The following is a 27,601-nucleotide window of genomic DNA, read 5'->3' as shown; positions in this document are numbered from 1 at the left end:
ACTTGTCGGTGATGGAAGATATTTTTTCTGTCACTATAGTAGCTAGGTCTATGGACGTTTTAGGTGTAGACCAGACCTGAATTTGACACTGCGTAATGAGAAAGGATAGCGAATGATGTGGCTGGGATGGAAGTTAGGATAAGAAAACGATGACTCAATTACTTGCAGTCACGTGATTAGCTTTCTCCACGTGCATCAAGGGTCTACCCTCTTTAGAGGTTATACAGAATTGTGTTATGATGTTCAGTAGGACTTCCGAGTTCAAACTATTCATCATATTTTCCTTCTCTTTATGGGTACAGTCATAAACCCAAACCTTTGAATATCTCAGACTGGTGCATTTCATAGCTTGGGGTATTCTTCTGAAGTTAGTGAAATTGAGTGTGCTATTTATGCTTGGCATTTAGTATCTCAGTCTAATTCTTTTCCAAACACGACTAGTCCTCATCCAAACATGTTTGGACTATTTATGTAGTTCTGAAAGAGGACCTTAGTCATGTTTGGACTAAGGAACTAGGATACCAGTTCCTTGAACAAAGTTAGAAGTGTTTGAAAATAGGGGTTTAGTTTGAAAGTGCAACCTCAGCCTTTACTGTGGAGTCAGCCTCGTGACCTTATGATAAAGTGCAGACACCATCACACTCGCCACTCACAAAGGGGACCACCACTTTGTTCTCTGCACAACACTGCACTACTCAGAAAAACACCCTGCTAGGGTCAACAGATGACAGGATACCGGGCATCCTTCCCAGAGGAAGCTGGGATAGAATGAATCATGGGAAACTATATGCATCTCATACCCTAGCAAGTGCTTCCTCAATGGTGATCATCTTCTCTTTCACCATCATCATCAGCTGGATCCGTTCCTCATCGCTCATTGTGATCTCACTTGCCACATAACCAACATCCTCTCCTGAAGAAGAAAGGAAGAGATGAAACGCACCCATAAAACGACTCAGTGCCAAAAGGTGAATGTTTGGAAACAAGCATTGGCGATGCTGCTTCAGTTCCAGAACCCAGTTCCCAGTTGGGTCAGGCTAGGCTGAATGAACCCTCCCCACACACCACAATTTGATCTGTGTAGGGAAAAACTGTGGTTGTCACAGCTTCGTGACGGATACTGCATCAGGCAGAGGGATGCAGCGTAACACAGTGATGAACCTGCAGGTTGCCACTTTTGTTCCATTGGAAAATACAGGAAAGAGGGCAGCCTTATTCCTCCACAGTGATGGAGATCAATGCCTCCCACCTACAATAAACGTCCTACTATGCGTGCTGAAACCAGCAGAGTTTGGTAAGAAGAAAGCAGATGCGGCCAAAATCATAATGCGTATAGGTGTATATATAGCACTGATTGGGACCACATCTGAAAGTGGCAAGAGCAGTAAAGGGGATGCTAATGTAGCAACTTGCCTTGACAAGTCACTTCTAAAGACATTTTTTACATCCTAAACAGAGTCCTGTCACCTTTCACATACTTTCACCACATTCATTGTGCCTGTTCAGTGGTTTGGGGTGGCACCTGCCTGCCACAGAGTGATACAACCAGAAGAGAGCGCGTCTGCAAGCACCTTCCCGCTCTCCATGTTTGCACTACAGCATCACTGCACCTGTGTGACTCTTTTAAGACAGTACAGAGCAATGATCAGTGTCCACTTGGAGCAGAACTGGGGAAGAAGCCCCAATAACCTAACTGGTGGATTCATATTATGTGTTTTCATTTGCAGGCAGATACTCTTTCATTCCTTTTTATGCTTGCAAACTGGCGCTATGCAGACCCATGCTGAGCTCAGCCTTAAAGTAAATTGGAGAAGGTACTGCAGACCCAAAGCAGGGTGGAGTCTTTTGCTAACTATTCCTTAAACAAACACGTCAGCCATAAGAATAAATCATAGCAAGTGTAGCCAATAAATACAAAGTATCTTTAGACCTCCTATTTACATGCCAGATGCAACCCATCTTAAACGTACAGCTTTTTTCAACCCAGCTCCAACTGAAAATCTCTCTCTCTATTTGCAATGGTAGGAACATTCTGAGCCTCCAAACTGTGACTTGCAACAACCTCCCTCAAATCAGCTGGGTTAGGCCAAAGTGAGCAACTAAGAGATCAAGAGGCATCAAAGCACAGCCCTGGGGCAAAAAAAGGGGATCAGATGTTATATTTGAAAACATGCGTTTCCCATTCCCCAGAATTTCACACTAATATTCTCATATTATTCTAGGACATTTAGGTATACATGTTCCACTAATAGAGCACTCATCTCCCATTGACTTCAACAGGTCACCCAAACCTTGCAGGATTGAGGCCTAACAGAATACAGCTGATAACTCATCCTTTAAGTGCAGCTAAAGCCGGGGTGGAAAAACTACAGCCCTTAGCTGTTTTAAGCTGGCCTGCGAGCTCCTGCTGGGAAGCGGGAGCTGGGGCTTGCACCACTCCAGCCAGGATGCAGGGTTGGGGGCCACACCATGGGACTCTTGGAAGCCGCAGCATGGCCCCGCTCCGGCTCCTACGAGCTCCAATGGCCCCTTCCAGTGCTCCAATGGGAGCTGCAGGGGTGGTGCCTGTGGACGGGGCAGTGTGCAGAGCCGCCTGGTCTCGCCTCTGTGTAGGAGCCGGAGCGGGGACGTGCCGCTGTTTCTGGGAGCTGCTTGGATCCTGCACCCCAGAGCCTCTTCCCATGCCCCAACCCCCTGCCCCAGCCCTGATCCCCCTCCCACCCTTTGAACCCCTCAATCCCAGGCCGGAGCTCCCTCCTGCACCCCAAACCTCTCATCCCCAGCCCCATCTCAGAGCCCGCACCCCCAAGCGGAGCCTGCACCAGCCCGGAGCCCCCTCCTGCACCCTGAATTCCTCATTTCTGGCCCCACCCCGGAGCCTGCACCTCCAACCAGAGCCCTCAACCTCTTCTGCACCCCAACCCCAATGTTGTGAGCATTCATGGCCCACCATACAATTTCTATTCCCAGACGTGGCCCTCGGGCCAATAAGTTTGCCCACCCCAAGCTAAAGTCACAATGGATCAAATCTGTGATCATATTTGTCGAGCAGATTAGACTTATATAGATCCGTATTCGCCAAGTTACTATAATCTTGTTTTAGTTTCTGTTTTGTGATACTTGTTTCTTAGACTTTAAGGAGCTACAGAGACTCATTTTTAGTGCAGTGTGTCACTGTGTCCTTAAAGGCTTTACCTTTCGAAGTCTGTCTCATTATTCCTTTCTGGTTCTTTCGGAAATTCTGCCAAAAATACTTATTCTTCTTTTTCCAGTCGGCTTTCCCTTAAGAAAAATGCACAGGAAAGGAACATTAATACGAAAATTAGATTTTCCCGTTTGAAACCTTCAGCATGTAACTTTACCAAGAAAGAAAAATTCCCCAAATTTGCTCATTTTCTGAATTTGATCTGTATAAGAATTGTGCTAATCTAACTATCTAAAAGAAATGTATGTTCTTTGGCATCAAGGATGGTTGTGGAGGATTGAGAAGTTACCAAGAGGCATTTTTTGAATTATAACACACAGACCCTTTTGTGTTCATGTTGACATTTGTTTAACTGTTCATGTCAAGTCTCGCTGTATTTTTGCAGTCTTTTGTTTTTTTATTCTCTTTAGCTAAGGCACAACTATTTAGACTAAACCCCAACTCAGATAAGGAATGTTATTTTGTTATATATTCCCTTTGCTGATCTGCATGAGAAATGCTATGAGAGCATTAACTCCATCTCCTGCCATTTATCTGTTTTCTAGTTTTCTCAGTTTAAATCGGGTGTGGGTAGCCTTAGAAGGAATAAAAACCAAATACCCTCAGCAAAAACCTCAGGATTTTATGTCTAGCTAATGAGTACCCGAGCTAGTTACAGGAGCTAAGTGTGAGAGGGCAGTCTGAAAAATAAACTTTGAAATACAAATACACCATTTTAAAACAACACAAAGTATCTCAAAAATTAAGGGAGAGAAGCTGGCAAATTATGCCTAATGATTTGAAAGTTAGTGCGGGAGGTGGTTTGAAGAAGGCAAACGGACAAACCAGCAATGATCTAAAATTCTAGGATTTGCAACTCACAAGTTGCATATTTACAAAATGACAGTATTAGCTGGACTGGATCTGTCTGCCACCTGTAGATGCTGTACCTCATTTTTAAAGGTGTAACCCCCAACTTCCCACAAACTTCAGTTAGGATTTGTTGGCACTCAGCTCTTCCGATAATCGCACCCAACATACACAAAACTTAAAGAGATGTGAGAATTAAACAGAGAGAAACATGAAATGAAACATACTGACCTACAGAGCTTTCTTCAGAACTTGATTTATGAAGGGAAAGCCTAGAACACAAAAGAGAAATGGACTAATTATTGCGGAGTTTTCACATCTCCTGGGAGCTATCTGGTTACAGTAAACTGTGTTTTCAAGCGAATGCATCAGCAAATGTTTCCCCTTCTTTTTCTTCTAAATGTAGCTATTTACAAACAGCTTCTGAGCTCTGACCACAGTAGTTTGACCACGTTAACTCAGTTCCTCTCTGAAAACCCTGAAGCAAGTTTATTTTGACCAAGACAGACAAATAAGCATTTAAAAACCCCAAAGTTACATCTAAGGGATCATAAGTTACATCTAAGGGATTCACATATTTTTCTTCTTCTATATAATGAAGTAGAATTCTGACTAATTTAGAAGCTGTATTTCTGTGATGCTGTATTCATTTACTCTACGGCTATGTTGTTTAACTGACAGTATAACTCTTTGCACTTCTATAGTGCCTTTCATTTTACGAGTACAAAATGCTTTATAAACTACAGTAAAAGCTGTTTCATTTGGCATGTTCAGGGAATAGGTGGTGCCGGTTAACTAAGAGGGAGGGAATTCGGGTGTGGGAGGGGGTGCAGGCTCCGGACAGGGGGTTGGGACAGGGGAGCAGGCTCAGGGGGCACTCACCTCAGGCAGCTCCACGCAAGCAGCGACCTGTCCCAGCTGCTCCTAGGTGGAGGAACAACCATGGAGGCTCTGCACACTGACCCCGCCGACCCCGAGCACTGGCTCTGCAGCAACCATTGGCCAGGAACCACAGCCAATGGGAGCTGTGGGGGCAGCACCTGGGCAGAGGCAATGCACAGAGCCGCCTGCCTCAGCCCAGGAGCAGCCAGGACACTTCGCTGCTTGCATGGAGCCGCCTGAGGTGAGTCTCCCCCGGTTCTGGCACCCCAAGCCTCCTCCCACATCCCAACCCCCGTTCCAGAGCCCCATCCCGCACCCAAACTCCCTCCCAGAGCCCGCACTCCCTACCCCTCGTGGATGTTCCTCTGCCTAGGAGCGGTAGGGACATGTCACCGCTTTCGGGGAGCCATGCGGAGCCAGGTAGGGAGCCTGTTGGCCCTGCGCCATCCGGACTATACACCAGACTTTCTATAAAGATTAGAAATGCTGGTTTAGAGAGCTTTCCGGTTGGTACAGAGCTGAACAACACAGCTTTTACTGTACTCATTAATTAAACCCTCACCATATCATTGTAAGAAAGGGAACTATCATTTCCCTGACTTTATAGATGGCAAACCAATGCATGGAAAAGCTAAGTGCCTTGCCTCAGATTACCCAGGATGTCTGCGGCAGAGTTGATCATCAGTCACTTTCCTGACTCCCATCATGTGCTTTACTACTTCTTCCTCACTCAAAATCCAGCTAAAAGGACTTATTTTTAGCCCATATTCTGTAAGAATATCAGCCAAAGTGATAAGGAACACTCATTTGCTCAGTTTTTAAGTCCATGAATAATAGTTACTGAACTTTGCAAAGTTCTTTGAAATCTTCAGATGAAAATCTCTATCTAGCACTCTGAAGCAAAGCCCATTTAGGTCAATGAAAATATTTCTGTTGGCTTCACACACTCAGTGCAGGCCATTATTAGCGTGATTATGTGTGCATATTGCTCTATTACATATTACTATACAATAATGCCTGATAATACAATGCCTGTGTTGTACCTATGCAAATAAAAACATGCATATTTCAATCTACAAAAAAAACCCCCACAATAAAACACCACCACCACCCCAGTTCAAGTCTTGTATACAGAACATGCCATTCTCCACTTACAGTAGAACCTCAGAATTACAAACACCTTGGGAATGGAGGTTGTTCGTAACTCTGAACAAAATGTTACGGCTGTTCTTTCAAAAGTTTACAGCTGAACATTGACTTAATACAGCTTTGAAACTTCACAATGAAGAAGAAAAATGCAGCTTTTAACCATCTTAATTTATATGAAACAAGCACAGACACAGTTTCCTTACCTTAAAAAGAACAGGAGTACTTGTGGCACCTTAGAGACTAACAAATTTATTAAAGCATAAGCTTTTGTGAGCTTGTCTTACCTTGTCTTTTTTTTAAACTCCCCCTTCCCTTTTTTAAAGCAGTTTACATTTAACATGGTACTGCACTGTATTTGTGTGTGTGTGAGTCTGCTGCTGCTTGATTCCATACTTTCCAAATGTGGTCTGTGGTTGACTGGCCAGTTCGTAACTCTAGTGTTTGCAACTCTGAGGTTCTTCTGTATTTCATGAACCTTTTTGTCTGAATTCCCCATGCTCTTCTGCATTTTCTTGGGTTCCCAGCAGAGGGCACCACAGAGTTTTTGATCAATTCAGAAAACCTCAGAAGGGAAAACTTTTTTGTTTCATACGGATTCACAATGTAAACAATCCAAGCAATTACAGGCCAGCACTTTGTAAGCATGAAGATCATGCTCATCAATTTGAAAAGACATCATTAAAGGGAAAATGAGACAGCATGAAGTTTAGTTTTGATTCAGTAATTCATCTGGGCAAAGAGAAGCTGGCACAGCAGAGCTGTGAAATGCCATCTCCTTTCTACTTCAGTCTGATTAGAAATGTAATCCGGCACAAACTGCAAACCAGCTGATGCAACCACATTCCAGATTTGGACTGCACCAGGTGGAAGGGGGCATTTGTTGATATCCTTGCTGATGAAGTTTACTCTTGGATGGGATAACTTCTAGGGAGAAAAATTAATAACCTAGGTGGTTCACAGCCCTTGCAGTCAAATATTTGGCTCTCAGGAAAGAGCTTGAACAACAGGCACAGGAGAAAAGTTCTCAGTCCCTTTAGACTTTGAATGAAATACTAGCCTCACTGAAGTCAGTGACAAAACTCCCATTGACTTCAATTTCTAATGTATTTCTAATGTAATGATGGCACTGGCATTTCCTAAACGGCATCACTCACTCATTCCTTGATCCCAAACATAAAGCACATGGACCTGTCTATGAGCGCAACATCAGAACTTGGCTTTCAGCTTCTATGATGAAAGAACTAACCCTGTTACCTTTTTGCGCCTTTGCATGGACTTCAGCATCCAGCAAATGCTTTTTTAGTGAATTCAGCGCTCGTGGAAGGTGCCAAACTGACATCCCTGGAAAACGAATCCTATTTATTATCAGAACAGGAACAACGTAGGCCAAGCCGTGAAAGCTTGTCCCTGCTGCTCCACCATGGCAGCTCTGCCTTGAGCCAGAGAGACCATTTCTTGTGGTGAGAGGGTTGTTCAGCCTTCAAATCCATATTAATCCTCTTCTTCACTGCCAAAGCTGCCAACCGGGATACAAGTACATACCAGGTGGTGGTGGTATTGTGGGCATCTGTTCACTAGGGACTGGCCTGAGGCCACCAACTCATTTCATATTGACTACCAACAACCTGCAGCAGCAGCAGTCTTTTGATGTTCCTGGGCTAGATATAGTGATGGAAGGGAGATTCCACAGCAAGCAGGCCAACATCTAATTTGTAACTCTGACAAGAGAGAGAGAGAGAAAGAAAGAAAGAAACCGAGCAAAGTCCTAGGACGCAAATTCCTGGCACCAGACAAAACGAAGAGATAGTACTTAGGTAGAAGGGCAAACATGTCCAATCGTCATTTGATGCATTCTCTAATTGCAAAGTCTTCCATCTCTGGGCGGACCTTGAAAATACTAATAGCTTGTCTTACAAGAGGGAAAAGCTGACAAAATCAAGTATAGACAATAAGACAAGGCACTTGCCTGTAAGTTCTCCCAGACAACTTTGATTTTTTTTTATTTTTAACCAAGGATATAAAAACATCAATTGTTTCTACTTCTTACATGTATGGTGAAAGATTCCATAGGCCCTCAGAGTTGATTTTTGTTTGATTTGCTGATTACACTTCCTTACTGTGTTAAATCTGCAGCTCCTCTGTGAACATGCGCTGAAAGTGATTTGTGTTCTTCCATTCATAGACTGATAACTTGTACTGAAAGTTAATGATGCAGTGACACTTGGCAGAAGTTTCAGCACTGCATGTCTGAAAGGCAGCCAAATGCCATTACTTAACTGGGGAGACCTTCAGTTTTGTTGTGCTCTGATGTACAACTTCATTAGTAGGCATCCATATGAAATGTATTCTGTCCCAGCATATAGCTGAGAAATCTATGGATCTAGCTTCATACAAGAAGGATATATCGCCAAGTATATTCCACAAAGAGGAGAGACAAGGTGGGTGAGGTAATATCTTTTATTGGACCAGCTTCTGTTGGAGAGAGAGACACAAGCTTTCGAGCTAATACAGAGCTCTTCCTATAGAAGTATTTTCCAGTCCTATGTAGGATAGAAGTTTAGAAATGTCCAGAACTTTATCTGTGAATCTCACAATTTCAAAACCATTCCTAGGCCTATTTTTAAGACTTTGTGGGCCTGAGATGTGGAAACAAGAAATAAAAAATTGCCTCAGAATAGGTTAAAAATGAAGGCTACTCTTTGGATCCAAAGAACATGTTTGCTACATACCTATTTTACAGAAATGATATGCTCCAATGGAGTTGTGTCTTGGGTACATAGAGCTTTAGCCACACCATGGCAACCCCAGCTATACCAAAGGTACCACCAGGACTTATCTTGTCATTAAAGTACAGCAGATGGTAATGCTATTTCTATACCTACCTGTTTGCACATTCCATACACTCCTTTTTAAGCCCTAGAGCAGTGGTGGGCAACCTTCGGCCCACTCGCAGCCCATCAGGGTAATCTGCTGGCGGGCTGCCAGACAGTTTGTTTACATTTGCATGGCCACCAACAGCTCCCAGTGGCCGCGGTTTGCCGTTCCCAGCCTATGGGAGCTGCGGGAAGCGGCACCCAGCACGTCCCTCTGGCCTGCGCTGCTTCCTGCAGCTCCCATTGGCTGGGAATGGCGAACTGCGGCCACTGGGAGCTGCAGGTGGCCATGCAAATGTAAAACTGTCTGGCGGCCTGCCAGCGGATTACCCTGACAGGCCATTGCCCACTACTGCCCTAGAGGTTGTGCCACCAAGACACCCCCCTAAGGCCAGAGATCACTGCACAAGTACGCAACACAGGCTAGTTGAACAAAGTATCCACTTAGAAAATGGGCTTTTGGCTACAGCTCTATTGAACTAGGTAGGCTAAAATTTTTCCTATTAACTGTGAGCTGATTTTCTTCTTAGACAGGAAAGCACCAGGGCTTATCTTGCATACACAGTGGCTGGTTTTACAAGACACACAGTCCATATGTGCCATAAGTTGTGAAATAGCCCCGAGTTGGACCATTACAGAATTGGAAAGGGAAACAAATGACACCATGTGCTGCTTTTATGAATGTGCTGTTGGCTTTCAAAAGCCCATCATTCTCAAAACAAACCATAACAGAGTAGCAGAGAATGAAGTGATTCTGACTGGCTTTTATTTTAGCTTAAACTTTATAAATGCAGGTATGCTTTAAAACATGGCCTCATCTTATTTATAGGACATAAAATCCACAGGTGTCCAATGCAGTCCAAAAAATGAAACCAACACCATTATGATCTTCAATAAAATGATAGTGGCCCTCTTAACGCTTGTCAATAACTATTTACAACCCTTTTGGGGTGGATGGTTCAGGATGCGATTTTGGATCTAAAAATACTATTCACATTTGGGTGGCTGAATAAACCAACACAAAAGCCTCTGCATGCTCCTTTGGAAGGCCACTTGGTTATCTATATGCATTATATAGGGCCACATAATCAGTATGAAAACCGACATCTTTATAACTGTTACTGACTGAATACGAGATAGTTTATCTAACGGGGCTGGCATAGAGGAGGAAAATGGGCCTTTAGTTTCTTATCAAATTTGTATGGACCTGAAGGGAAAGCAAGGCTGCAAGGTTCTGACCTTCCTGGCATCACTGTAAAGAGATGGAAAGCAGAGGTTCCATTCAATTATTTTCTCATTACGTTTCCATAGCAATGGCTCTTTAAGCAGGTCAAAACTTTCTCAGTGGAAACAAACACTGAGCTGTTATTTTTGTTGCCCACCCCCCCACCTCAGCCAACATGGAACCAGCCATGTTGGTTCTACTAGTACTGTCTGAACATGGCCATCAGCAGGGGATGCGATGTTTAGCAAGTGGCAAGAGCATGCACAGAGGGATCCATGCAAAGAGGCAGATAATCATCAGCTCTAAAATACTTCCACAGCAGTGAGCTAGGCCCAGTCTAACAAATGTAACGTTTCTCTATATACAAAGCATGTTAGTCATGGCTGTGACAAGTTTAGGGCTCTTTTGAAAAATATCCTTTTACAAAATTACTAGGATTGAAATCTTCCTCCAGCTGCTCAGACACACACTGGTAGCACTTGTCACGTGTCACAGGCTGCGTTTGGCTGGCCTTTCACTCCAATTGTGAGTGTTATTGTGGGAGTTTCCTGCTCTGTTTCTCTTTGGGAGGCTATTTGCAGGCAACACAAATAGTTTGGCTTCTACTGAATCTGGCCTCAAACAAGTTAATATGGGGTCGTACACACATTCACCAATTCCTTTTGATTCTTGCAAGCACTGCATATAAAGAAATGTTATCTTAACTACTCCATAAATTTAGGAGATAAAACTACTCCCCCCACCCCCCAACTCCATATTTTCCTTGCAATTTCTAACCTACACAGTGGGAATTTATTCCGTCCTTAATTAAGTGCAGCTATGGTGTCCTGGGTTTGTTTGGGTTTTTTATTGTTCTCCGTTTTTGTCCTCTTCCTGCTTCTCATCCCCATCAGTGTAGCTCTTCTGTTTCATCACAGATAAGCTCTCAGTCATCTGCCACAGTTAATCTGGGCACTGTGACAAGCTGCCAGAATTGAGTCTGATCAAATTTAAGCCAGCACAATGGGAATGTGACCTAGAGTGCTGATTTAATGACCCTTTTGCTTTTGGGGCTTGGCCTGGAGTCTGGACGCTACAGTGGAAGAGGACTAGGAGGGTTGGTGCTCAATATTACTGCCAACGATCACTGGATTAGAGTACCACAGGGTCCAGAGTTTGGGTCTTGTGTGTTATTTTGTATAAAGAAAGCAAGTTTTAAAAGAAATGCTAAGGAAATGCTATGGAACAAGACAGCACTGAACTCCAAGTAATCTCTCAGCACTGCACTGATCTGGAGGTTTAATACCCAAGATAAATTTGAGTTTATACCACATATTGGCAATGGGGCTGAAAACTCTGCATACCCAGGAAGCAAATCTTCAGCCTGTAAGAATGGATTAAACTAACAGTGTCCCCCAAAGGGAAGACAGAGCCTGCAGATGGCTGCTTTGGTCATTGCTGCTCTGGTTTCTTTGATAACAATTTCACTGCATGCCTTGAGAATCAAGTAGCTTTCACAAAAAACAATCCCAACATTCACAACACCATAAACCTCCTCCCACTGGCCAGAGAGCTGGCCAAAGTGCAAGGACTCCAAATGAGAGAGGTTCAGTTTAAGAGGCACGTACTAGACACACACACAGCACAACAGAGTTTTACATTTGTGAACAGCTGAAGCAGAGTTAAGGACACAGCTGCTGAACGAACAGGGACTCCTATAAACTGGAATGCCAGGCCCCTCAGAAATGTTACATCATGCAGCATGCACATGATACAAGCATTCCTGAATACTCTGCTGGACAGATCAACCTCTACCTGACTCCTACAACCTGAACTGTGATGTAGGTCTAGAGGCTCAACTGGCAGAGAACATTTTAAATGCATTTTGCTATAACCTGACAGATATGGGAGCACGAATCACAACATTAACATGATATATCTTTATTTTCTTGGTTAGAAGTTGTGCTATACTGATGAATAATATCACTCACGAAGCACTGAGTGATTTGTTGCATGATGGGACACTTCAGGACATCCACTGTGACACAAAGATTTAGAACACAATGAGAATGCCAAAGAGCTGAGAGTTTCACTCACAGTTATTGACCCCCATTTTTACCCATCAGTAGTTTTTCCTCCTTCCCCGCCCCTCTAACTGGAAGAATAACTTACACACAGGGGACTGTGCCTTGTCCTGCCTGTACATGGTGCTCTTGCACTTGGCATCTAGCTCCTACCCTTTCCTGAAGGCTCTCGGATACACCACATTTAAAATGCGTAACAAGGCCAGTGCAGGGAATAGTGACAGCAAACAGATCTATTCCCCAAGGGGGAAAACAAATAACTTCCCTTTGCAACATCCCTGGATCTGCTAAAAACAGGATGAGAGACAGGATGCAGAAGCATGAGTTCAAGGGGAGTAGGGTTGGCCTGGATTTCCTGTCAAATATACAGAGCTCATTAGTCCATCATGCAGAGTCTTGACTGCTCAAATATGGGGACTGGGAGCTAATCAGAATGTTGGTTTCCATTGTTTAAAACACCATGTTTACAATGAGGCGAACAACCTCTCCTTCCCCCGTCCCACCTCATTCCCCTGGCTTGAGTAAACTTCCTTGGGGAGTTGTCATCTTAGAGAAATAATAGCATTATTATTACATACGATGCACCCGTGGCTTGACACATTACAGGCACCGAGGCAACAATAGCCACCAAGAACGTGTTTCCTGTGTATTTGGTCTTATATTGGTCATACTTTTAGTCAAAACCAAAATTCAGTTGTGTCTGCATAGCCAGGATTGCTGTTCAAAATGAAAAATATCTGTGTTGTATACAGAGGCATGCCACTATGCTGGAGGCAAGATCAGACTTCACAATATTACTCTAACATTCAATCTGACAATAATGCTGCAAGTTGAAGGGTGTATGTGTGGAAATTAAACCTGACAAGAGAAAAATGCGCCTATTAATGGAAGAAAAAGCACAAACTTTTCAGGAGTATCATTTTCCATTGAGTTATTTGCAGAGTATTACAACCCTACAAAAACCACAGAACTGATTCAATTTATAGAAGCAACTTCTCTGAAAAACTCAACTGGTCATGAAGTTTAGAACTAGACTTGAACAAATGTGACTCTGCTTCCTATTTTGTAATTTACCATATTTCAGGCAGTTTTTAAACATATTGGGTATTACTAGCTATACAAGCAACATAACCACACAAACCTCAGACATCTCTCTGCTTTGTTTGGTGCTATAAGGATTTTTCTGATTATGTTTTCCCTGCAGTTTCCACCCCCTACCTCCCAGGTTTCCTTGTTACCAATCTAGCCAATTTAATGGAATGAGCATTTTTAGTGCCATGACAAAACACATTTTACTACTCTCTCTCTCGAGCTAGAACAGTATGGACAGCAGTAACAGAAGTTTATACTTCCCCACTCCCTTTCTGGAGGGACCATCACTAGAGGTGAGAAGGTAATTCAGTCTCCAGGCCCACAGAGACCTCTTGTCTCTCTACTGAATAGGAAGTTTCTATTAGTTTCATGCCGATCACTAGGGTGGATTTCGTGACTGGCAGTCCCTTGTCCAATAGAAGCTAGACTGAGATTACCAACTTACTTCTACACAGGAACGAAAACAAGATATTTTGAAAATTGTAGCAAACATCATGAGAGAGACCCTTCCCCTGCAATTGTCTGATAGTTACGTCATTGAATAAGGCAGAGCAGGGTCTTGAACCTGAGTCCCCCACATCCCACGCAGGTGCCCTAAACACAGATGAGAGTCAGACTCTCTTTTCTCTCTTTCCCTCTCCTCTGTTGGAACTGTTCCACTCTGTGTAAATAACAATGTACTGGGTCAGAGAGAGAGTGAGAGACTCACTATATAGTTCGGTGGCTAGGGTAAACATTTGAAAGAAACAGATTCAAGTTTCTGTTCTGAATCAAGCCTGAACTAGGTCTCCCACATCCCAGGTGAGTGCCCTAAACACCAAGCTGTTGGGTCTCTGACCAGAAATTCCATCCTGGACCTGAGAAACCTTTAATTGAAATTGATACATTTCCACAAAAAAATTAAGTTTCAACAAATCAGCATTTTCTGAGTAAAAACGTTTCACTGAAAAATTCCTGACTGGCTGCAGTTTGCGTTGCTGTGTAGATGAGCCATCAGAAGTGGTACAGCAGGGTATGTCTACACTGCAGTTAAAAACCTGTGGCTGTCCTGGGACAGCTGACTTGGATTTGTGGGGCTCAGGCTATGGAGCTGTTTAATTACAGTATTGATGTTTGGGCTTGGGTTGGGGGCTGGGCTCTAGGACCCTGCGAAGATCCCAGAGCTTGGGCTCCAGGCCAAACCCAAACTGCCCTTTAGCCCAAGTTCTGCCGCCCCCAGTCAGCAGGCACAGGCCAGCCATGGGTCTAACTGCAGTGTAGACATACTCTCATGAACTGCCTGCATTCTCCAGAGTACTGTGTCCTATCAGGCAGGACAAAAGAAAGCACATAACTCAGATACATGAGGCCTAAATAGAAAATTATAAAGAATCTAATTCAGTTTGTTAGCAGTAAGAAAAAAAATCATTTGATGGACTAAACAGCTGGTAGAGGGTCATTTTCTTGCCAATGAATTGTACAGTCTTCTTTCTACCTGCACGTAACAGTGCTGAACTGATAAGACAATGCCACTCAGCTAGGAGTATGAAACTAGCATTGATCAATCAAGCTATCATCTTAACAACACAGGCTTAAATCACTTCTACCTTGACTATTTTCACCGGTGTTTTTAGTCTGGCATCAAATGATCATGACCCCTTTTACTCCTGGGGGAATTCTGCGCCACTGTGCATGCTCAGAATTCATGTCCCACTGAGAATTTTTTTTTCTCTGCAGAAGATACATTCTGCTGGAGAGGTGCTGCAGTTACACCTTTCGCCTACCAGGGGCTGCCGTGGTTCCAGAACAGAGATCAGCCCTACCTGCAGATGTGGAAGAGAAGAGGCTGTGTTTCTCACGACGCCCTGCCCATGTGGCTAGGTCAGGAGACATGGGATATGGGGGGCGGGGGATGGACAGCGTGGGGCTCATGGGGCTGCTGGAGGGTCACAGAATAGGGTTCAGATGGGCTAGTGGGAGGACAGATTGGGGTGGGGCTACGTGGGAGTGGAGTGCAAGAACACATGGGATCAGGGAGTTGCTTAGTGGGGATGCAGGGCCACATTGTAACAGGGAGGTGCAAGGCCACATGGGAACAGGGAAGGGGAGTGCAGGGACACATGGGGACAGGGGTATGTGCCAGACAGAATAAAAGAGGGTAAGAGTTAGCAAGGGTCTGCATGGGGGAGATTCCCCAACTCCCTAACAATCCCTGCCCCTCCCTCCAAAAAAAAACCCAAAAAAACAAAAAAACCCAACCAACCCTGTTCCATACTTCTCTCATCTACACCCAACAACCCTCCAAGTTCACACCCCGGCTCCTTCCCAGCAATTACTTCACTCTCCCTCAGCTCTTCCATTACCCACAACTCCCACAAGCCTTTGCGCTGCTTCTGAGGGGTGTGGGAAATACGTTTCTGTACTGTAGTTTAAATGAATTATTACTCAAAGTTCTGTATTAATATGCCTAGTAAGGAATCTATTTGTCGAAAAACATTTCCTGAATTTTTTGTTATCTGTATTGTTACAGACTTACTGGCTGACAAGTATTTTAAATAAATTACCAAAATAATTGAAACTGTCATGATTATATTGTGTTATTTTGGCAATTTTTTTGGTGCAGAATTCCCTTAGGAGTATTCTTTGCAATTTTCAATCTCTCACATCAAAAAGAAGGACCACATTCTTCAAGTTAAGTGTTTTATGACTCTGCAAATTCCCTGATGCAAAACTTCCTCTGTGACAATCCTACACATATGTGGATGGATTAAATCAGTTCTGTGCTTCAGTTCACACACACACACTCACTCTCTCAACACTTGTGATTTCATTCATGAAATACTTTAGTTTACAAAGAATTCCTCTGCATTTTCCATTTAAATTGAGAAGTGAAGTTATTATTCTTTCAGTTAAAACACGTAACAAGCACTTTTCAGAATAAAACCACTCCAAGTATATTTATGTATGTATTGCTTTCTTTTTATTCAAGGCATCTGTAGTTTAGCAGCTATACTGCAAGGGAGTACATCCCAGTGGTTAGAACATAAGACAACAGAAGATCTGGGTTCTATTCTCAGTCCTGCCAATGGCCTGCTAGGTGACCTTGGGCAAGTCACTCCACCCCTCTGTGCTGCCATTTCCCCATCTAGAATATGGGGATAATACCACCTCCTCTGTAAAGTGTTCGAGATCTATGGCTGGACTAAGTAATTATTATGATAGGAAATCTTAGCTTGTCCCCCAGGCCGCACTTATTCAAAGTTTCATAAATGTGGCATTTTGGTTTAACTTCAATAGAATAAAATGGAAGATAGGCAGGGAGATATCCTCTTTGAGGATACTGAGGCCTTCTCTACACAAAGGAGATTTTCCAATACTAGATAGCACCAGTGTTTGCCCGACTGGAAGCCCTACTGCACACGGGCCATTGGCTGTCATCACTTTAAATAATGTGTCACCGAAGTCTGTTCTGAGCACGACTAATGGAAACAGCACATAAAATGGTGACAACAGCTGGTATCCTATCTCAACAAGGGCTCCCAACATGGCTCATGCTGATGCAGCTGAACCAGTATGAGCAATGGTGGCAATTTTTTTTTAAAATGTCCCTAATGGAGACAAAGCCATAGTGTCCAATTCTGGCATACAAGTATCTCACTGGAATTCAATTGTGAGGCTGAAGTGTCCTATTAAAGCACCACACATTTGAAACTGGGCTCCCTGTGCATTTTCTTAACTAGCCAAGTTGGGATCTCACTAAGAAGTTGGAAGTCCCTGAAAATACAAGGCTAGATGTTTTCACGCACTACTGCACATTACCCACAGCAGTTGGAATTCCAGTTCTTGGGATAAAACCAGGGAGGCACAGAAAACAAACAGATACAGATTCATTGCAGCAGGACCGGGGGGGGGGGGAGTAGCGGGGAAAGAGACAGCAAACAGAAACCCACACAGCTCATACAAAGAGGTTTTTATTAAAGACTGCTAAAATTCAAGTTGCTTTTAAATACCCCACTTGCTTGGCACCTTCTTCAAAAGTACGGTATCAAAACCATGGGCTCACAAGAAGGGGAAAGTGGTTTCAGTGTTTAACTCCTATTTCTGTTTTTGGAACTTTTACGTCGTCACAAAAAAAAGAAGATATTTTTAAAAAAAAGGTAGACTTTAGTTTGCAGGGAAATCGATGACACTTCTCACAACAGTCCACCAACTTTATTTACATTGCATGCATGCACACATATGCACACCGATACCAAGAGAAAAACAGAAAAAGAAGAGGTGTCAGTTTTGTTTTCAATGGGGCATTCATTTGGAATTATGTGAAATTAAATCAGTTTAACATGGATTGGCTGATTCATGTAAAAAAGTGTCACTTAACACCCTCCTGCTCCCCAACAGCCCAAACTTACTTTCTTTCAGTCTCTGGTGTTGACACAGTACTACTGAGGCCAAGCGATTCCTGTAAGGGAAGATATATTGCTATGAGTGCTGACAGAACAACAAGCTTTACCCAACTGGTGCAAAATATCAAATTAAAAAAATCCAAAACAAAAATAGATGATTAAAGTCATTGTGCTTACTTCAATCTGGGATCGCAGCTGTAGCGATGTGGGGCTGGCATCGGGTTTCTCCTAAAACAGAACAGATGTCGGGTTAATGCAACACCCAAACGAGGCAGCATTCTCCAGAAAAACAAATATGGAGCGAGATGAGAAAAGAAAAAGAAGACAAGAACAGAACATTGAAAAATCCCACGACTTTTCAAATAGGAAGCATTAAGCTTTCCAGTGGAATCGCTCTCTGAAGAAGCACTGAAATACTCAAGTAGAAGCCAATTATATACTTATTACAGATAAATGTAGCACAATGTAAGGCTTATACATAGATATGGGTTAAAATAATAATAAAGAAAACACACGTGAGCAGTCTTCAAGGGATAATCAACATTTGCCACATACTCCTACATGTGGACTACCAACCTCCTGAGCTTTCTTTCCTCTTTCAGAGCCACCTGTCCCTTGTGATAATGTATGTTTACTTGCAGTATATCATTCAGCCACTAGACTTCTTCATATACGGTACAGACAGAATGTGATCCTTGGTAAACAGGGGAGACAAAGCTGGAACTCAAGCTGCATGGAAGTCTGTTTGTGTTGACAGATTGCTGTAGTTTTCTTTAATAAATGCCTCCTGTTTAACATAGCCGGTGCTGCAACTTATTGTGACATCCCCCACTTCTTCCCATCCTGAACTGAAACACACGGGATTAAGTATGGGCTATAAAGAGGTTATGTTCTCAGCAGATCCCTAAAATGAAATTAATTTGCTGCAACCATTGAAGAAAATTATTTGTGGCACAATACTGATTTTGAGTTTCAAGATTTTTTTTTAAAACCAATTACAATGGCATATATTGGATAAATAATAATAAAAAAAGGGTCTCTGATTATTTTTCAGCCAAAATTCCTTAGTGCCCTAACAAACATTAATTAAAACTCTCAGTCCTCTTGGGAGGTAGATACCTATTATCAACAGCATTGCACACTGGGGAAATGAGGCACAAAGTTAAGTGGTTTGCCCACTGACACACTGAGAAAGAGCTAGGACCAGACTCCAGGAGTCCTGATTCCCAGTTCACTGCACTAATCACTATGCCCATTAACTATGTTAGCAATTAGAGAGTTTCTGAAAAAAAGTGATCTTTAGAAATCTAACTTTTAAGTGAAGACATTTGAAATTATCAATTTTTTTTATGACAAATCAAGGATGTATGCTAAGGTCAGATGGATACCTTTTTTGTTTTTGTTTTTAAAAAGCACCTTTCAATTATTGTCTCCAACTATCTAGTATACTGAAGAAAATTCTCCTCCAAGTGATACTGTATTTAGCAGTCAAAATGGAAACCTCCCACCGAAAACTCTGCACTACTGGTGCCGTTATACAGGACATATCATTTTTAAGTTTGGTAAAAAAACGATTCAGGATGTGTGAGAGTATTTTGAGATTACATATAAAACAAACTCCCCCAAATTCACTGAAAACAAGAATTCAAGGGGAAAATTTCTAGCTATTTCTCAGCAAACAAGCTTAACCAAAAGTCATGTAGACTTAAACAAGCTAAGTTCTTCATCTGGGAACACAGGTTAACAATGAGCATTCTGTAGCCTGACATGTTTCTATCCCCAGCATGATAGAACAAGAGTCCTTCCACTGACTTCGGTGGATTAGGCCCATATTGTCCAATTTAAGATTTTATATCAATAATTTAAAGTGTACCTGTTGCTAACAGCGGGCTTAATCCTGCTCCCACTGAAGTCAAGGGTTAAACGCCAGGTGGCACTGGAGAAAAGTTTGCAGTTCTGCGTCACTGGAGGTAAATTTAACTGTTGGCACCTCATTCATCTGAATGCAAAACAGTGGGGGAAAACACTTTGCATAGCAGGACTATGAATCTTCGACCCAATTCTGGTCCTATTGAAGCCAGTGAGAGTTCTGCCATTGATTTCAAATAGTTGTTATTGTACTCCAGGAAATCACTAAGGTCTAACAACATACACTCAAAGAAATCAAAGAGTGAAAAGACCTAGCAGGTCAATTTGTTCATCCCTGAGTAAAGCAGGGTTGTCTTTTTATGGTATATTATCCAATGCAACAGTTAATCTAGTTTTAACTCTCTTTCCTATCTCAAAATAAAACTAGTTTCTATGTCCTTGGCCTAAAGATAAAGACAGGAAATGTATCTACAGAAGAAAGTAATAAGAAAATGAGATTCAATTTAAAAAAAGGATTAGTGTTAATTGACCTGAACTACTTTAGGGTTAGTGCTTCCAGAAAATCCGCAAAATCCAGAACAAAACTCACTGCCACTCTAATAGAACTCATTCAAATGGAGACCAGCTTCTACTGTTGGGGACTGTAGTATAACAGATTGGGCCCAACCGCACCATGGCACAACGACATAACAGTATTATGTTAGATTATAGTCATAATCTACACAGGGTGTAACAAGATATAGTAACTTTGTTATGACGTGGTTTGGTCTGTTCTGTGCTGGTTGCCTTGGCTTTGTTGTTTTAATATTGTAGACAGGGTGTAAGCGTCAGCGTATAAAGGGGGCCAGACTCCAGTGGAAATGTCTTTCCAGCGACTTTAATAGGAATTGTTGGGGGCTCAGGATACTCTGCAAATGTAACCGGTCAAGAAGCCAAAACTAATTGTTCAGAATCAAAAGGTACTGGTAAAAATCATTTCTCCGTACCACTACCAAGTGACTCTGATTTTCTCATGAAAGTAGAGGTATAGTAGTCCCTGTTCCCCTATTACTTCTATCAAAAGAGAAGTCAAACAAGCTTTCCAGCCAGCAAGGCAGCAGGAACATTACTGCACGTCTTTCTCCTTCACTCTCCCATTGACCTGAAGGCCAGGAAGGAAGGAAGGAAGCAGCAGTAAACCTACTTGCAACACAGCTCATTCAAGCCAGTTTTTCCTCCTCCACCCACTGTCACAAAGACAACACAGAACATTTCACCAGTATGGGCGTCTTAAAGCTGCATAGAGCCAGTCAAAGGAATCCACTGTGTGCCTGAAGTTCATTTGTACCCCTGCCCCTCGGCAATAAATATTTGGTTTTTCATCATTTACCTGCTGTCTGAAGAAGCGTAACGCCAACAAACCCCAGTCGCTGGTGGGCGGGATCGAACTGGGGACCTCTGGAGCTTAGCGCATGAGCCTCCACAGCATGAGCTAAACTCAATTAACTCTCTAAGTGGTCTCGGTGCCACTAGATGGGACAGAACACCACACCCAGAAGGCATGTGGGTTACAGAAGCATCTGCTGCAAATCCTTTTTAACAGATATACTTAAAAAAAATAATTTAGGTGGCCATATCCCTTTTTTCCTGACACTCTCAGAGATCCTTTTACTTGCCCAAGTTCACTGTACATTGTAAATGGAGGGTGGAAAGGTTTATTGTATTTTTTTTTTAATCTCCTGGGGATATAGCCAGCTGCATCCTGTGTTTCAAAATCTTGACTCTCTTCTCCCTCTTCTCTCATTTATGCCATTAGCCTCCTCTGCCACCCTGGCTTCTAAAGCTGCACTTGCCCCTGGCAGTTTCAGACAAAGCTGCACTTTAGCTGCACTTGCCCCTGGCAGCTTTATTTATCAAAGACAAATAACTTAAGACATTCCTCTATCATCATTATTCAAGAGTCTTCAGTCCTAATTAGAATTAAATGGTATTTTTGCTGTGCGGACAAACAATCAAGGATGTTGGGTAGAAGAAGGGTTTATAAGTTAAACCAGCCATAAATAGTTTTATTTATTTACGCTCTGGTCTGGCTACTGGAGAGTAGACCGTGTGCCTACATGAACCCAATTGCAGGATCACAGTCTTATTTTGCAAAGTGGGATGAATTCTGGAATGCTGCTTTTAGTTTCAAAAACACACTGATGACATTTTGCTAAATATTTTACAATATTAGTTTATTAAAAGTCAATTCTTTGTAGCTCTCAAACCTGAAACAAACCTTTAAACATTCTACAAAGCTTTGTGGATGAATTTCTAAAAGGTTCTGAATTATGGGCTTTATACAGATTCATAGGGTGAGATTCACACCAGGTTAAAGTGCTAGAGTAGTGTAAAGATGCCTTAAAAATCCCAGTTCCAACTGAGAGTGGATTTTCACAATGTAGGCACTGCAGAAAGTATTCATAAAGCTGCCTTCCAAAGACCTCTTCACTGGTTCTGGCACAGGAGACATGCTGAGGTGTGGAGGGTATTGGGGGCAGAGTTGGATCACTATGGAGATTTCAGGCAGTGCAGCCCTGAGAAACTGCTGTTCCAGTCCCCAGAGCAGCCCAGGATCAGGAGGGGAACAAAATGGCTTAACACTAGGGGAGCAGGGGCTTTATGAATTTGGCTTCAGAACATACATAGAATTTAAGGGACCATTTATGAAAATCTACCCCTGCATAACACAGACCACAGAATATCACCCAGTAATTCTTGCATCAAGATCATTACTTATGGTTGAACTAGAGCATCTCTTTTAGAAAGAATTCAGTCTCCCACCTGAAAGGCCTCTCCCACAGCACTGAAGTCAGGGGATGCTTTGCTATCGACTTCAACAGCTGCAGAATCAGGCCCCAAAAGCACTGGCGAAAGTGAGGTTCCGGAGGGACACATGCTATCCAGGCAACCCACAAAGAGCTCTGTCAGCATGCCTCAGTCATGTCCTGCATTACCTACTTTTTCACAATCCGTTTATTGACAAACAATGCATTACACGGCAGGAAGTAACCAATATTGAATTATGATGAAAAGAGTCTTGCAGGGTAGGAACTGACACGACACAACACAACAACTGCAATTCTTTTTACATGATTTCTACTATAACAGAGACAATGATTTGTAAACATACCAAGTGAGACTTGTGGCTCACACTTCAAGGTTTCAGCTGTTCACCCTGGCTCAGGATGTGAAGTGGCCAGGTGCTCTAGGGGTTTTCACATCTTTCTCATTAACCACAATGCCATTGATGGACACAGGACATCAGACCCAACGGTCCATCGATCCTGTTACCGCAAATCCTACGTCTCTAGCTAAAGTCCGACAAACATGATGTCTCTGATGTTTATCTGTTACTTATTACTCAAAGACACATTTGGTAAGTGATTTATTAGTTGGATAACCCAATTAACAACCACCATATTTCTGAACAACATGACTTTTCACTTAAGGTGCTATCCATCTGAGAATCTCAAAGAGCTTTACAATCATTAATCAACTGAGTCTCAAAAACACATGTGAGGTAGGAAAGTATGATCTGCATTTATATAGATGTGAAACTGAGGCCTAGAGAGGGTTAGGCCAAAGGTGGACTTTTCAAAGGCACTCCGTATTGGCCTAACTACTCCCACTGAAGTTGTAGTAAAACTCTTGACTTCAAGTTAAGTAGACAGAGTAAGCATTTTTTGGGAATCCAACCCCACATTTTCAAACACAGCTACTGATACTGGGTGCCCAACTGCTGAGAACCTGCATCTCTCGTTGACTTCAGTTGGAGTTGAGAATGCTCAGTATATCTGAAAAGAAGGCCCAAGGTATTTGAAATCGGACCCCAAAAACTGAGGTGACCAAATTTTGAAAATCTGTATCTAAAAGACTTGCTCGTTATTTATGGCAGAGTTGGGAATAGAAACCAGATCTGCCTATACAGGTACTTGTATGGCCCCCATTACCATAGGTCTTGAGTGTCTCAGAGCCTTCAATGTATTTATCACTACAACACTTCTGTAAGACAAGGAAGTACTGTTATCCCATTTTGCAGATAGGAAACTAAGCCACAGAGACAAAATCTCTTGCCCAAATTCACACAATGGGTCTGTGATGGGGCAGGAACTGAACCCAGCTCTCCAAAGTCCCAGACTCACATCAGACCATCCTTCTCCTGACACTGACTCCTCTGTTTTAACCACCATATCACCTTTCCTCGCGCTGTGTTATTTGTGGGTCTTTTTTTCTGGATTATTCTCTTCACTTCTCACATTTTTAGCATAGCAAGAAGGCTAATAGTATGTTGCTGAATGCTAATAACCACCTATCTCGCCACTATTAGATGTGACAATATTACGGTGCTATCAGGTTTCAGAATGTGTGTGCTACCAGGGCATCCAGAATCAATACAAGACATATCCCCCAGTTTACTTGCATAACCTACCCAGTTGAAGGCCTCCTTTCAGCAGAGGAGGCCGCTGCGCACAGCTAGTTTAACATGTATAGTGATTCTGTAAGGTAAACAAATGGGAACTAGGATGAAACCAACACATTTTTTTCACTTGACAATAAACAGCGCTCAAACCCAGATACCATAAAATAAGGCTTGCACCTTCACACATACCCTGCTGTGGGGATGGATATGGCTATAAAGGTCTAATTCTCTTTGAAAGCGTCTCATGGCAGAAATGTAACATTTCATTGCAACGTTGCTCTTAAGAACTGCTCGGTGGTGAACTATTTCTCTTCTAACTGAACCGATCCATTCAAGGACAAGTGAAATGAATGCATGTAAACAGCTTTCTATACACCATTTCCACTCCCTCAGCACTTACAATGGAGCTGACGTTTATGGAAAGCTTTTCACTTGCAGTTTAATTATTTTGCCTTTCAAGGTGTTATTGGTAGCTCTGGGGGCAAAGCCTCAGCTGGTGTAAATCAGCATAGCTGTACTGACTTCAATTGACTTCTGTAGGACTTTATCAGTGTTCCTTTAGAACTCAACATCTCAGGAAAGTAGCATTTAAAAGTGCTCTGGGTTTTGCCCATTATTCATTAAGGGGAATACAAAAAACAGGAAAAATATACCTATATTTCTGCCAAAGAGTGCATTGTTAGCCAGCTGTATCACAATTAGAAACACTGCTCCAGATCAGAGAGACGGGGTTTAAATCAACCTGGGACTTTCCTTCCTGTGGTGGGTTCTGTTCTGTATGTTATGTGGAGGGAAAAACTCTGTCTATTATTTTGATAAAAAAAAACATAAGGAAAAAAGTTATTCATAGAAACATCCCTGCGAAGAACGATAGCCTGTGGCTCCAGTCCAGAAGCTCCTCTGCATATAAAGAGGCTCCCTGGAAGTACTCTGGGAGTCACTGAAGAGGCAGTGGTCTCAAAGGGCTTCTACACTTAGATTACAGGCCCACAATTCAGACCATTAGTGTACGTAAAGTTCATATATTTTTGATCACCATATCCTCGAACCCTGGGGATAGAAGAGCTTCTGTCCCTTCTGAGCCTTGTATACACTGCAGCTCCCGCAAGTGGAATTGCACTAACTGGGAATTACAGGTCCAAAAACGCTAATGTAGACAAGGCCTAAGAGCTATAGGTAGCAAACAGAGAATCCTAGGCGTGGTTAAGATCACTGAGATGCGAAGCAGCTATTGTTCAGAGGGAAACCTGTGGAGTTGCTGGGGAAGTTTAGAGACATGACAAATAGGAGATAGGACTAAAAATGCTGATGTTGCCAATTTCATGATTTGAGATTATAAATAATAATTCCATTGACAACCCTCCCCCAAATGGCTAGCAATAAGGCAGATAGGAAGGGAAACTATACATTAGAAAATCCAAAACATTCTCTTCACAAGGGCCTTCACCTTGCTTAGTCTGAATACACGCTGCAATTTCTAGCCTCTCTTCTCAATGATGATAGAAAGCCATATTCAAAAGATCGTGAGGAACTCATAACATCCAAGTCCTCCAGGGGGGTAATTTAGTCTGACACCAATTATTCGGTATAGATTCCTTTGCCACAAGTCATGTCCCAACCTGCACAGAAGCTCCAGAGAAGATTATGACAAACAAAACATTTTTGCAGTGACAGCACAGGAACACACAGGTGTTTAATGAGAACTGCCAACCAGTTGCTAGCCATGGGTCACTGATCAAAAATAAATAAATAAAGGAAGAAGGATTCCAGTGGCTACCACCTCAGAAAGCGTTTATTTGGAGGAATTAACCAGCTCACTGAGTTTCCAATGGTTCAGATTAGCAAAGGATCCATTTTGAGTTTCAAATTGTGTCCCAAGGTCCATCATTTTAGCCATTACACTAGAACAGTGGAGACTTTCTGCTCCATTACTCTTGCATGTTACTGCCAAGACTGACACATAGCAAATTATGACATTCTGTAGCAACAATAAAATTCAGGAGCGAGGAAATGAGGTGTGGGGGAGGAATGGTTTAAAAAAACAGGATTTCAAACAAGTGAATACTTTTTCTTTTCAGGAAACTACAGTCCAAATATTCTCCTAATGGCTCACGCATCAACACAGAGACGTGAACACTTAGCTATGCTACTAACCAAGTGTGGTTTTACAAGAAGGCAGAAACAAAACATGCAATTATAGTAGCTCTCAAGTGCTTACTTATGTATTAAAACAATTTCTGTCTCAGCCCAGCGTAAACCCTTGCTAAATACTAGAATCTACAAATATAACGTTTCAGATAAAAAGAAAGTTAAAACATTTTTCTATTTCCAAACAATTACGGCATCATTTTCTCTAATGTGTTTTCCATTTATTTAGATTTCTTTTAGTTTATTAATACCCACCAACACTTTTTAAATGACAAAAACATTAGCAACCACAAGATTGGTGAAATTCCATAATAGTGCATGATGCTTTACTGGGATTGAAAAAGACATAGGTTCCTGTCCTGCCACCACTTAAGCCCATGTGTAACAAATAGGGCTTTAACTCAGAAAAGCATCGAACTTGAAAATAGACAAAAAGTTTTCAGGGAAAGGAGGGATCAGGGTGTAAAAAAAAAAAAAACCCACGATTCATGTTCTACAATGCAAAAATCAAATAAATTCTGGTCCATGTTATGGGGTCATTAAGGCTGGGCCAAAGGGAGAAGGTGACTACTCTGCTAAGGAAAGGCAATGATGGAAAATAAGGTGCAAGAAATGGATTTTTGAGGATGGACTTAAAGAAGGGGGAAGGAGGGATAGCTCAGTGGTTTGAGCATTGGCTTGCTAAACCCAGGGTTGTAAATTCAATCCTTGAGGGGTTCACTTAGGGATCTGGGCCAAAACAAACAAACAAAAAAAACCTGGGGATTGGTCCTGCTTTGAGCAGGGGGTTGGACTAGATGACCTCCTGAGGTCCCTTCCAACCCTGATATTCTATGATTTTAAGGTAGGGAGAATGTTTAAGGCACAGGAGGAACATTCTGTTTCAGTGGTAGGAAACTATGTTAAAAAAAGATCTAAAAGCAAGAACAGGAGGGAGCAAGGTGAGAAATGTGAGCAGAGAGCTGGACATGACGAGGAGAACAATGAGACATAGGCAGGGCAGAGTTGTGTGTGGTACTGTAATAGCAAGGAGGAGTTTGTTCTTTATTCTGAAACCTATCCTGGAGAAGCTACTTCAAGTCTCTGTGCTCAGTCAATGCATGGCCTCTTAGCAGAGACTGCAACCAGTCATGCTAACTAGAGGTGGCGTTTGGTGTAATGTGGACAGCAGCCGACCTGGCGCTAGTCTGAGTACACCATTATACAGTAGGCCGTCCAGAAGCTGGAAATCAATTGTTAACTTGCATCCCCAAAGAACTAAGAACTCAACATGTCAGTCTAAACTTCAAATCCCTCCTAAGATTCCACTTTACCTATAAAGGCAACAATTTAGAGTAATTAGGAAGGAGAAAGGTATCTCCTCGTCACTGGGTTTTTACCTGGGAAATACTAATAGTTTTATTGGTGTTTGTTCATTCTTAAT

General features: G+C 42.4%; 1 protein-coding gene across 2 annotated transcripts in view; it reads right to left on the bottom strand.

Moving 5' to 3' along the window:
- SASH1 (SAM and SH3 domain containing 1) overlaps positions 1–27,601 on the bottom strand; it is a 172,362-nt gene that overhangs the window by 78,346 nt on the left and 66,415 nt on the right. For both annotated transcript variants that reach the window (XM_073337578.2, XM_073337580.2), the window contains exons 3-7: positions 17,898–17,948; positions 17,727–17,776; positions 4,286–4,326; positions 3,196–3,282; positions 801–913 (exon numbers count right to left, since the gene is read on the bottom strand). In XM_073337578.2, coding sequence (XP_073193679.1) covers positions 801–913; positions 3,196–3,282; positions 4,286–4,326; positions 17,727–17,776; positions 17,898–17,948 — 342 coding nt within the window. The remainder of the gene's footprint in view (positions 1–800; positions 914–3,195; positions 3,283–4,285; positions 4,327–17,726; positions 17,777–17,897; positions 17,949–27,601) is intronic.

The sequence above is a fragment of the Lepidochelys kempii genome, chromosome 3, assembly GCF_965140285.1.
Source record: "Lepidochelys kempii isolate rLepKem1 chromosome 3, rLepKem1.hap1, whole genome shotgun sequence".
Classification (NCBI taxonomy): Eukaryota; Metazoa; Chordata; order Testudines; family Cheloniidae; genus Lepidochelys; species Lepidochelys kempii.
This window is presented reverse-complemented; position numbering and strand designations above follow the sequence as displayed.